The 12,941-nt window shown below is 43.4% G+C and overlaps 1 protein-coding gene across 1 annotated transcript; it reads right to left on the bottom strand.

Annotated features, from left to right (window-relative positions):
- Positions 1 to 677: 677 nt before the first annotated feature.
- Positions 678 to 12,344, bottom strand: gfpt2 (glutamine-fructose-6-phosphate transaminase 2). The gene is made up of 19 exons (XM_028982253.1): positions 12,209 to 12,344; positions 11,633 to 11,740; positions 11,444 to 11,545; positions 11,225 to 11,350; positions 10,692 to 10,750; positions 8,942 to 9,076; positions 8,037 to 8,098; positions 7,007 to 7,086; positions 5,770 to 5,887; positions 5,133 to 5,296; positions 4,899 to 4,994; positions 4,711 to 4,808; positions 4,440 to 4,560; positions 4,034 to 4,191; positions 3,104 to 3,218; positions 2,634 to 2,761; positions 2,289 to 2,456; positions 1,884 to 2,045; positions 678 to 1,696 (listed from the first exon to the last, which is right to left on the bottom strand). The coding sequence occupies exons 1-19, from the start codon at positions 12,213 to 12,215 to the stop codon at positions 1,652 to 1,654; spliced, it is 2,052 nt and encodes a 683-aa protein (XP_028838086.1). The 5' UTR covers positions 12,216 to 12,344; the 3' UTR covers positions 678 to 1,651.
- Between the last annotated feature and the right edge of the window lie 597 nt (positions 12,345 to 12,941).

Here is a 12,941-nt window from a genome sequence, read left to right as displayed (position 1 = left end):
ATTTCGAGTTTTGGGGAGTTTTTTTTTTCTTCTAATTCATGAAGTTATATATCGGGGGGGAAAGGAATATGCTCCTAACAAACGACACATTCTTTTGGACAGATTCTGTTTGCAGCTTCCGTCTAAGTGACAATATATTATCTTAACATTCTGTCAATGTAGTCTATGCTATTCAAACCCTGGTGTAAGTAGCAATATACTATACTTCACCATTAGTGCACACTTCTACTGCTCTACTGTTTTTCGCCCAGTTCAACTACTCAGTGGGTGAATGCAATTTCGCTGGAACCTCTTGCATTTTTTCCTGTGAGGTTCACATGTTTCAGCTGCTCTGGATCTTGAATAATTCTTGTCATACCTCCTGACACTGTCTGCCTGAAAAAATAAACACTTGACTCGACAGTGCAGCATACTTTGTCTGACCTCCATACTGTGCCTGACCTTATCTAGACAGAGGTCAGCTTGTTCCTAATTGATGTTCACATACACAGCGGTGTTGGAATTTCATAGACACTTTACAAGACGAAAGCTTCAAAGAGTATATGTATATGAGATTTATTTTCTGTGTTGGGCATGTAAAAGCGACCAGTATCATTGTGTCATAATTGTATAAATATTAGGTTAAGATAAAACCTTCCATCCTTGCTTGGTACAAGTATGATCACAAGGAAATGCAGTAATTTCTTTAAATTCTTTATTATATAGAAAGAAATATGAATGTTCTGTTGTAAGGAATATAAAGTTGATTTCCAATATCTAATTTTAAAATGTTCATTTTCACAAGATCCCATTGTCATGACATTGTAATTAGGACAGGACACACAATGTGACATTCCAATGTTGTAAAACAAACAAAATAATTTACATTAAATAACTTCAGACATATCCATAAAAATATCTTAATATTTTAAAATAGCTTGGAATGTATATGGTGGTACTTTGATGTTTTGGTTTTCTGGTATAAACTGCATTTTAGAAATGCTAAAACCTCAATTTTTAACATAACATACCCCCACTTCTTTGGATTATTGTGAGGCGAAAAAAATGATCTGAAGAGATCTGAAAAATGCAGGATATAACATGGTCAGTATAAAATTTTGGTGTCATATTTACAAGTGATTTCCAGTAAATGGTTTGTACCATGGTTCAAGTGCACTTCCAGTTCCTTACATACTAATCAACTGTTGTGTAAGTTGGTGTTTTCATTGGCATTGACTCAAAGCAAATCAACATCAGAGCTGCACAGTTCCCAGTTTCTCCAGCCCACTTCAATTAAGGCACTTTGGCTCCATCACTGTAACTATTGCACATCATTATGTATGAAGTAAACAAGAGACCTCTGCATCTCAGTCAGCTACTTCAGCGAGGAGAGCAGAGGTTTTCAGGCACAGTGTAGAGAGTCTTCACTTAGTTTAAGGAGAAAAAAATTATTTGTGCACAATCACATGCCTCATTGACAGTCACAAATTGGCAGGTAAATTGCGCCCAGGTTTCACTGTCCTTCATTCCTGAAAATGGACATTAGGAACATCCGTGTGCACACACACACACACACACACACACATACATATTTAACAAAATAAACACAAACTTAGAATTGCACTAAGGTGCCTTCGCCTCTTCATTTGAAAAATTCTTCAATTTGACATAGTTACTCCACAGTCACAGATTTGGCCAAGTTCCTTGGAAAGTCCACCTGGAAGAAAACATTCAATCAGCATTAGAGACACACACAGGTATTGATACTAAAATACTAAAATGAGCATCATAAAATGTTTAAAGATATGTTAAAGATAGGCATAGCATAGTGTGCAAAATAGTTCAATTCGATCTGAAGACAGCCTGTATAGGAGAAGCGGTTTAGTGCGCAGGATGTCACATACGTCGTATCCCCGAAGCACTGCCAGATGAAAGGAAAGAAGCTGCAGTGGGATGACGCTCAGAATGCCCTGCAGGCAGTCCACTGAGTGTGGCAGCTCGATAGACTTGTAGGCGTTCTTTGCACTCTCTGCATCGTCCTGGGAACACAGGATGATGGGATGGCCCTATGACAAAAGAAAATGTTACAATCCATGTTACAAGCCTCTTTTTCATATGCAGCACTTAATGGATTCTACAACTGATACTGTATTTAAGAGAGAAATGATATAACTGTGTGTTTGTTTGTATGTATGTATTGCTTGAGAGACACCAATGGGCAGAACCAAATTTCTTGTGTGTGATAACATACTTGGCCAGTAAACACAGCTTTGATTCTGATGCACAGTGTGCATGGAAGTAAGTCATACCTGTCTGGCTACAACTTGCTGCAAAGCATTTTGGCATTTGGTGTAGCAGGCGTCTCTCATGATGACCATGATGACAGGCATGTCTTTGTCAATCAGAGCCAGAGGGCCGTGCTTCAGCTCCCCAGCCAGGATGCCTTCCGAGTGCATATAAGTGATCTCCTTAATTTTCTGTCAGAGAGTGGACAGGACACCATTAATCAGCTGGCAGTCAGGCCAGGCACAGAATTAACTGAATACCTTGTATAAGGCAGAAGTACCTAAAAGTGGAAGAGTAGGCTAATGGAACTGACAAAACTTCAAGGGAACTGTTACAAAAGCAGATTTGCGGAAAGTGGCGTGACTCACCAGCGCTCCCTCCAGACAGGTGGCATAGTTGTAGCCACGGCCCATGACCAGCAGGGACTTCTGATGATGCAGCTCATCTGCGATGTTTTTAATCTTATCGTCCAAAGACAAAACCTCCTTTATCAACTCTGCAAGGAGACAGAATGACAACTTTAAAAAAAAAGAGATAAACAGGATATTTGTTCTTTTACTGCATTCTTTTACTACTGTTAATCAAAGTGATAGCATGAATGACGGTTTACACATGTACGCCAATACACCAGAGATAACAGGACTGAAACTACTGCTTATGGCAAGAGACTGCAGTTCTACTAAGGAAAAAAAAACCCTTGGGCTGTTGGATTTATTACGTCCTGTCTCGATAACGGGGTTATGAGGTAAAGGCCACTGTTGGACTGTGCGTGTGTATGTTTGTGTGTGTGTGTGTGTGTGTGTGTGTGAGAGAAAGAGAGAGACACACACACTCTTACCTGGAAGTCGCTGCAGGCCACTGATGATCTCCAGCCTTCTTTTCTGCAGAGAGAGTCTGTCTTCACTCATCATCAGACCAAACATGATGAGGGACACAAACTGGCTGGTGTATGCCTGCAGAGCACACACACACACACACATCAGAAACATTGCAGAAACATCTTCATTTCTAACTGATGCTGTGTTTGGGCAATTGTGCAACCTTTAAAAACAGGTTATTTGGGGCAGTGGTGACATAGTGGTTAAGGAAGCGGCCCTGTAATCAAAAGGTTGCCAGTTCGAATCATGGCCTGTCATGGCTGCCCACTGCTCACCAAGGGTGATGGTTAAATGCAGAGAAGCACTTTCCTTTGTGATTAATAAAGTATAACAATAACTAAATAGATAAATAAACACTTTCATGAACTGCTATGTATAATTGTTAAACGTCTAAAAGCAGTCTGCAGAGAATAAAAATGTCAAAAACTGCTCCAGTCGAAAAAAGCCACAAGGGTCACTGGCTAACATGAAAATAAATCAGGGGACAGACGAATGCTTTCAGTAGTTCCCCATGTGCTACAACCGCAATTTCAGCTGTAACGACCAGTCTATAGCCATCTGTTGCTCTAACAAAGCATAAAGGGGAGTCTGTGGGGTCTATTAACCATTTGTGTAAATATATTGTAGGCTGTCTGTAGCTCTCCATGCTGGTGGTGATAAGGACAGACACTTTTTTTTTTTTTTTACAGTGTTTGGCATCTAATATAGGTAATATAACACAATAAAGGTGTGGCGCTAATTGTGACATCTACAGGCTGGGTGCCATATAATTTGCCCCATGGGGACAATACAGTCTGGACAAATAGCATTTGGTGCTAAAGAAAAAGCACACCCACAAAGCTGAACCAATGTGGAGAATATGAGAATATGTGTGGTTTGTAAGGTCGTACCTTGGTGCTGGCGACTCCTATCTCAGGACCTGCATTGATGTGGATGCCACAGTCTGTCTCCCTGCAGATCGAGCTGCCCACTGTGTTGGTCACCCCCACAGTCAGAGCCCCGCGCTCCTTACAGTAACGCAGGGCCATGAGTGTGTCTGCAGTCTCACCTACAATGCAGAGGGAACATCATCGATAATTTAGCACCGCTAACATGTCATCAGACGCCGCTATTGTGTTCCCAAATTCTTTCTAACAATACCATAGAATTCAGTGATAGGATGTAAGGTTAGGCAGAGAGCTTCATTGTCATCTCAGCCATGTACGTGAGAGCACTCAGTGTAGGTTTAACATGCAATACGAAGAGGAAATTATGCTGAAGACATCATCGGCATGACACACATTCCTTCTTTCTTACCGGACTGGCTGATGAAGAAGCAGACGTCGTCTCTGAAAACGGGCGTGATGCGATCTAGGAAGTCGCTAGCCAGCTCCACCATGACAGGAAGTTCAGTCAGCTCCTCCAGGATCTGCCGGGTCTGAAAGACAACATGATAGGTAAATGAGTCGCTCCTGTCACTTATGCCTGAGGAAGACGTCGCTGTGGAGATCACCAGTCTCTTCCCTGTCAGTTCAGATGTGCCAGAATCTAAAAGACAACTCATATACAGGCAGTGGAGGAGTCTTACCGCTACTCCTGCATGGAAGCTGGTACCACAGCCAATTATGATGAGGCGCCGACAGCGTTTAATCTCCTTCAGGTGATCTTTCAATCCACCCAGAACCACTGCACACACACACACACACACACACACAGTAAGTGTCGGATCCATATACACTAATTGCCGTACACTGCTGCCGCAAGGGAGGGTTGTACCTTTATTTGTGTCGAAACAGATCCTCCCTCTCATTGTGTTGAAGACGGACTCGGGCTGTTCAAAGATCTCCTTCTGCATGAAGGCCTTAAAGTTCCCTGTGTTTACAGAGCTATATTCAGCAACTGTATTTTAAAACAGATTTGATCTTTTCCCCCAACCACCATGTCACGACTAGAGGCACGTTCCCATTATGGACCCACAAAGTTATCTAGCAGCCTGGGTTGACCTCTGACCTTTCATGATCTGTTGCAGCTCCATCTGCAGGGTCTGAATGACCCTGACGGGCTCCTCTCCCGCACTGCGGCTGATGCGGTGAAGGGATAGCCTCCCCTCAGCCACCGCTGCGATGTCATCATCCTCCAGGTAGATTACTTTGTTGGTGTGTTCAATGATGGCACTGTGGGAAAGTTCTGATTATAAAATCTTAACGGATGTTCATGTCTCAACGGAATTCTGACAGCTAAAAGTGGGGAAAGAGGGATGCGTGTGACAGTGGATTTCTCATTTCCAGTCCCTTCCGGTACATGTGAGGGGCCACGTCAGGAAAGTCATTCACCGTAAAACTTTTGTAAGTTGTACGGACAAGCAGACCAGTTGATCCACTGTGGCGACCCTTAATGGGAGCAGCCAAAGGAAGAAGAAAAACAAGAATGTGGGAGGACTTCCTGCAATGTGAACTGCACTGACTAAACATGGCCAGCAGAAGGAGCTCATGATTCCTTTAAGATGATAGAAATATCTTCAGCATTTTTTTGTTTTTTTTTGTCCACCATAAGGACTTTTACTTTTTAATTGTGAAATCTTACATAAACATTTAAATGAGCAGACAGATAAAAAAGGTACAGAAATGGCTGACAGCTTGATTCTCACCTGGCATCAGAAGCAAAGTAGAACTCTACGGCTTTCCTGTCACAGATGGAGTGAAGGGAGTTGCTGCTGTCTGCACGGTTGATGATGTTCTTCTTCTGAACCCCCCCATTGTAGTCACCTGAGGGGCCAGAACCAGTTAGTCAGAAACCCGTATCTAAACCAAACCAGTACATACAGGACTGTATTGCTGACGTGTTTTATTTGATATGTTAATGGAGACAAACAAGCAGTTTCCTGGGCCAGACCCATGAACATATAATGAAGTGTTCCAGACATGACCCAATCACAAATAAAAAGCTTATTGTAGTAAGAATTTCACATTTTAAATTTTTTGAACATTACTGTATATTTTGAAATCAATTTTAAAATACTGCAAGACAATTCAACAGTTCCAAGGTATCAAAGGTTACATAGTGAATGAGAGCTTAGTGTCCTCTTGAGACAAGCAAGAACTTTCATGATATCGTTCAATTCCCGACAATCATCTTTTCAAAGTAAATAGGGCAGATAAGGCCATGAGATATCAGGCAGAATACTCTGGGCTCATCTTTAACAGCTCGTTCGGCTCCAGCAGCTTTATAGCTGCGTGGCCTGTTCAGTGCTGCCACACCCAGCCACATTGTCTGGCGGGCTCACGTCACTGAGGAAGATAAGCCCACGCTTTATGCTGGAACTGGCTTCGGATGGGGAACTACGTTCCCCACTGGTTCTGGCCACACAGTTAAATCTCGACGCCAGAGTGGAGGGAGTGAGAAATCTGGCACCTATGAACGAATCTTGCTGGATTGAGCCTGGGAGAAGAGACGACTGTTTGAAGGTGTTTGTGTCTGCATATTTTGGTGTTTTTGATGCACACACAGACAGGCCCACACAAAGTGACGTACATAAATATCCCTGATAAACTGCCTATATTTATTGTTATTACAAATAAATAAGTGGCCTTGAAAATAATCAATAGAGAGAAAAACATTTCCCCTGCATCTTCAAAATAATATGAATATCTGGGCTAATGTTATTCAAATTACGCTTTAGTGAAATAGATTCAATAGTAAATTTAGTGTAGAAATTTTGGACCAACCCCACACGTGTCTTATTTACTAAGACATAAGATGGGACCTTGGATGAGGTTATGCGAGAGCGTGTCTGTGTGTGTGTTTCTTTTTAATGTATAAGGGTTGCTATGTGACTGTGTGCGGGTGTATGTGGTGGGTGGAGGACAAAAATATCCTTTACTCACTACAGTTGTACTGGATGGGAATTTGGTCTGTGGACAGCTGATATTTGCTCCGTACCCCAATCAGTAGAGGACTTCCCCTCCTGTGAAAGAAAGAATAGTTAAAAAGAGTTAAACAAATAGAAATATTGTTAAAAAGTTGGACCATGCCAAAGCGTTTTTTAACTGCGGTGACAAACAAAACCCCAAAGAGCACAACCCCAGACTACAACTCCCTACACCGCACATCCGTTTACCCAGACAACACCACACGTCCTGACACATCATCAAGGCTCACCACAGCACACAATCACTCACGCCGCCAGTGCCGCCGTTATACACAGAGGCTATTCCAGTCCAGCAGCAAATGAAGATTTCTGCTTCCAGCATGCCTTGCACCCTACATTTTTACTGGGATTTAGATGGTTGCATAACTGACAGGCTCAACAGATCCTACTTCCTTCATTGAGCTTAATTGTGTGCAAACATTCAAGATGCCAAAATAATATTTAAGCTACGCGAAAACGAAGATGCTCACCAGACTGTGAAAGTGACTTTCACAGTCTAAGAGCTGCTGCTGAATGATTACGATCACATGAATCATTTAGTATGGGAAATTCACTACATGAAATATAAAAAAGGGCTTGGCTCGTCCTTCACTGACATTCACAGAGTCCACAATAAACCTTGAGTATTAAGGAAGTTGAATGGAATATCTCATCGATTTGTCATTATATTAATGCCATTGCAGTTTGATACTCTGGCCTTACAGTAACCATTTCCTTCTGTTGACAGGAAAACCCAAAACCAGCCAAATAAAATGCCGATCTTCAATTAACTCAACACACCAAAAATATACAAATTCACACTCACACTCATCAGCACAACACAAATCCCTGTTCCTGTCGAGAGGGTGGAAACGGAATGCCCCGACCTAGCTTCCTGTCGAGAGGGTGAATATGTGTTGCTGTCTCTTTGACAAGAAGTCAATTCAGACTTGAACCTCTGTACATATCGGCTGCACTGTTAGGAAGAAAAAGACTGTTGCACTGACCTAGTGGCAATGACCTCTCCTGGAAAATGGATGCTTTTGAAGACAAGGGCAAAGGCCCCCTCCTTTAAAAAAAAAAAGAAGAGAAAATTGGGAATTAGGCAAGTTGTTGATGGTGAGAGCTAAGGACACAGGTTTATCTTGGGCCTGAAACGTGCCCCTTCCTGAGGAAACCCCACGACCACCCCCCTCTGAGGATGCCCAGGGCTCCAGCGGAGGGGGTGGGGGGGCACATGCGGGAACAGAGAGAACCCTGGCCAGGGATGGAATAACAGCTTCTCTGTCTCAGCGCTCTGCAAACACACGGTGGTGGGAGTCCAGAAACACACACACACACACAAACACCCACACCCAACCGTGTCAACATGCATGCACGCACACACACACACACACACGCTCAGGCTAACACGAGGATTACCTTGATGTACGTGCACACATACACACACACACACACACACACACACATACTCCCCTCTAGTGGTCCCGTCTGTTTTCAATTAGCCTGAAGGGAAAGCTGGATGCTCAACTTTCTCCTTGTTTAATTTGGGACACCCAGAGGACAGTGATGGGGGGTGGGTTGCATAAAGAGTCTCTTGCTTTAACTGGGTAAACTTTATCAGCCAACACTCCACTGCTCTTCTGCTCGGGACCGAAAAAGACACAGATTTATGGAGGAAGCGCCTTAGACTTGCATTAACGTCACTCTTCTCATTACAACGCAGAAATGATTTTGTTATAAAGCTGTAATTAACAGAGTGCGCAGGACGAGAGCATGACTAATCCTGCTGTCTGGCTTGTGGGGAAGTAAAACGAGAGAGAGAAGCTGGACACGAAGCATAAATCTGTGTGACACACATTACACACACACACACACACACACACACACACCCTGCAGCACTGATGCTTACCAGCTGTTGGATGACGCGCTCCACCAGGGTGGAGAAGGACACATATTCATTCTCGCGGTTGTCATAGAGATACTTGATCAGCTTTGGGATGACCTCTGTATCCGTCTCCGACTCAAACTCGTAGCCCTTGGAATTCTGTTGACAGGGATGGGCACCATGGTTACGGACACGGACCAGCACCAGAACAAATGTTGTTTTGTCAGCGGAGAGGGTCTTATGACATCCCATAATAAAGTCAACATCAGAAACCCATGTACTTTGAACTGCATCTTACTGTCACCTTACCATAATTCAGACAGGTGTGGCTGGGGTAAAGGTAACACGTCCAAGCAATAAGTTTCACAAGTTTTGCTTGAATGGCAATTGCTATTTTTTTTTTTTTGCTACACTTAAGTCTCAGAATGACGTCATGCAGAAGGAATGGATTTTAACCAGATGCCCAAATGACGTCAGCTGGTTCTACTAGAATTCTGAGGTCCACCCAAATCGCTCAGCCCGTCTCAACCTCTCAGCGAGCCCTGTAACCACGCACAGACACCCCACCTCACGCTTTCATTATGTGCATTACACGAAAACATAAAACATAGAAATACGTTAAAACAAATGTAACAAATGTAACAAGTTGGGCATGTTGTGTTCCTACAGAATACAAAATACTGAAATCCTGTTTTAAGCATAGCTACTCTTTCCTTGTAATCCAGGTTTTTTTTTGTTGTGGGTGGGCCCAAGCCTCTGGCCAGCGTAGGTAGGTGCAGAGTAAAATTGCACATTTTCACCCTGTCTGGTCTGGTCTCACAGTTTCCTTCATCAGTGAGACAGTGAGACACTTCAGCTCTCGCACCTGGAGCACCTGTGCTGCCCACACCTGGAATGGACAGCTATCAGGACAGTGTCCTACTTTCATACATACAAATCAGGCAAATGCCTTGCAGCTAAACACACATTCAAAACTCTTGTCTTAATTACTGGTGTTAATTTAATTTTGAACAGTTGATATCTTAAGAGCCATAGTGTCACAGAAACCCCTCACCAAATTACCTGGGGAGTACTGAGGAGTTTTTCTCGTCAAAGATTGACAAGCCACATAGGCAAACACCCCTGTGCCCTTTAGCATCGTGACATGCAAGTATAAAATTGCTCCACAGCTACATAGTCAAATCCAATGGTGAGTAGGTCCTCTAGGACCCAGGATTCTTTGGCATTAAAGACTGGCTGAGATTCCCAGAGATCACGCATGCTGTTAAAGTGGGGGAAAAAATTGAGCAGGGCCATATTTAGCTTTTATCTATCAAATTAAATTCACCAATCTTAAAACAAACAGGACTATTATGACAGCAAACAGAGAAAGTGCTTTTGAGGACAGAATAAATATAATTTATATGATGTATAACTCAAGACTAAATCCCTGACAGCTCACCATATTAGACCTTTTCAAAAGGTGTTAGGTGTCACTGCACAGTTGCATGACGTAAGCTTTCCTCCTTTGTTGCGTTATGAATTGCACGAGGTTATACAAGTCTTTTCGCATTCCTTTTCACTGTGGCCGGGATTTGAAGCTCATTACACACCTTCCTATAATAATCCATTGAACAAGTCTATATGCGCATTGTGAGGGTTAATATGTACAGTGGGCGTTTCCCTTGAAGTACCTGCTGACAAATATTTGTGTGTAATACATCACTGAAAATTCAAACAGACCCTGACAGAGCATCGTCAGCCATGAAACCATCAGAGTGTCCACAATTCTTACCAAGTACTTCTTCAGCTCTTTGTAATTGGTTATGATGCCATTGTGGATCACGACGAACTCTGGAAGCCAAAAGAAAAGGAATCGGGGCCTTAGTTAAACATTATCCACAGTCCACACTTTTTTTACTTACTGCCGAGTTTACTACTACACAAATCAGGCCCAATAATGTCACATTAACAAAAAATATTTCTGTGCTTGTGCTCCTTGAAGAGACCAAAGTCGAGAAGGGTTCTCAAATGTTGCAATGGTGTTTGTGTAAAACTTTCTCTACTGCCCCACCACAACAAATGTACTTTTCAATTAAAACCTGTTTCTTTTTCAAAGAAAGCATTTGCATTGCAGTTGAAAGGTGCAGAGCTATTCCTCCGCACAGAAAACCAGATGTGCAGGACCGAAACGAAAGCTGGCCTTTCATTAGCTACTTCAAACGACCTATGACCTCTTGTCCTTTTCAGGAGGTGAGTTTTACACTGTCACACAGTGATTTATAGGCTTTACAGGCACGAATCTACAAATCCATGCAGCACTTTTACCGTTGTTCTTATCGGAGCGATGAGGATGACTGTTCAGGGGACTGGGCTCGCCGTGGGTTGCCCAGCGAGTGTGAGCAATGCCAACATGTGTATCCAGTTCTGCTTCCAGGTCAACGGAACCACTTTCTAGTGTTACGAAGAAACCAGATACATTAACAACAAAAAAGGTCCCGGCAGAGAGACTACCGGCAATCCAACATCACGCCTCGACAGACTTACTGTACAGCTCCTCCTCCAGAGCTTTTACTTTGCCCTGTTTCTTAAACAGACTGATTTTCCCATTGCCGTTATTCTCCTTCCCTGGGCCGTCCACGGCAATACCTGAGGAATTCATCAAATGAGTCCAATTCAGCATACCATTCTTCATGCCACATGCTGGCGCAGACGTGGTGGCTGCCGGAGCCCTACCTGCCGAATCATATCCCCTGTACTCCAGCCTCTGCAAGCCTTTCACCAGCGTCTCGAAGATTTCCTTCCTCGTCCGGGGCACTCTGTAATTCAGGTAGGCAAAGATCCCTGCAGGCACAGCCCAGTGGTCAGAGATACCACAAAAGAACAATGCATGCATTTGAATTGAATTTCAATAAGAGGCCAAGATAGCACTTTGCGGCCATGACAGCCACTAGTTTAACTTGTTTAAGAGAGGAGTCCGTTCCACATTAACCAGTCCATTTTCACGTTACAACATTTTTAAGACTATAAAACTGCTGAAGCGCAAACCGCATCTGGCCACGTGGGTTTAGTCGCTCGATAACTGTCACCGCAGGAAGTGTACAGCAGCCACGCAGCACATCCCACATTAATGCCACTTACTGCAGCCACAGCGCGTTTCAAGGCGTTTCGTGTTAAAAATGCCACGCGAGTTAAACCCGCGTGGACTTAAAAAAGCGGCCGTTTTCCGTCTAAAGGAAAGCTCAGTGCGGGCAGCCGCTTGGCGTTTTGACAGCCACATCGACGTGGTAAAGCGAAGAAATTCCTGCTCACCGCACATGTTGGTCACGCGTTCTGTCCTCCCGACAAAAAAAAAATAAAAACCAACAAATGCAACAACAACAACAAAAAGTTTAAATTACAGTTGAGAGAGCGCGACTCCGCCGACGAGGAACTAGCAGCGCGCAGCTCGCTCTTCAACTTTTTAAACGAGTCCACCCCCCGTTTCCCTGGCAACGCAAGGCCCGCCCCGCCCCGCCCCGCCCCCTCGGCTCCGGGGGCGTGGCCCCCGCAGGTTTGCAAAGGGAATGCAAAAGGGGTGTGTGTGCATGCCACCTCCTGCCAGGCATCGCTGGTTTTTATGTACAAGGAAAAACTCCTTAGGATAATAAAGCTGTAATAAAAACTGTGCGTAAAAAAAAAGACCCTCGAGGCAAATGTTAAGTCATAATATAGTATTTAATACAATACTCGTGTTAGACAAAGACAACAGGCAGTTCTGATGTAGAGTGTACAATTTCATTTGAATTTCATAAACTGAGAGCCAAGTCTTTAGGATCTACTGATTATAAGTCACTCTGGATAAGGGCATCTGCTAAGTGCCATAAATGTAAATTGAAACGATTTAGTGGGTTCCTTGGTAATAACAGTTGAAATTGTCCCATTCAGAATTACATTTATGACATTTTGAATGCACCCTTATCCAGAGGGACTTACAATCAGTAGTTACAAGGACAGTCGGCCTGGAGCAGCTCAGGGTTAAGTGTCTTGCTCAGGGACACAATGG

Source organism: Denticeps clupeoides, chromosome 6 (genome assembly GCF_900700375.1).
Source record: "Denticeps clupeoides chromosome 6, fDenClu1.1, whole genome shotgun sequence".
Classification (NCBI taxonomy): domain Eukaryota; kingdom Metazoa; phylum Chordata; class Actinopteri; order Clupeiformes; family Denticipitidae; genus Denticeps; species Denticeps clupeoides.
The sequence above is the reverse complement of the archived record's forward strand: the minus strand, read 5'-3'. Positions and strand labels throughout refer to the sequence as shown.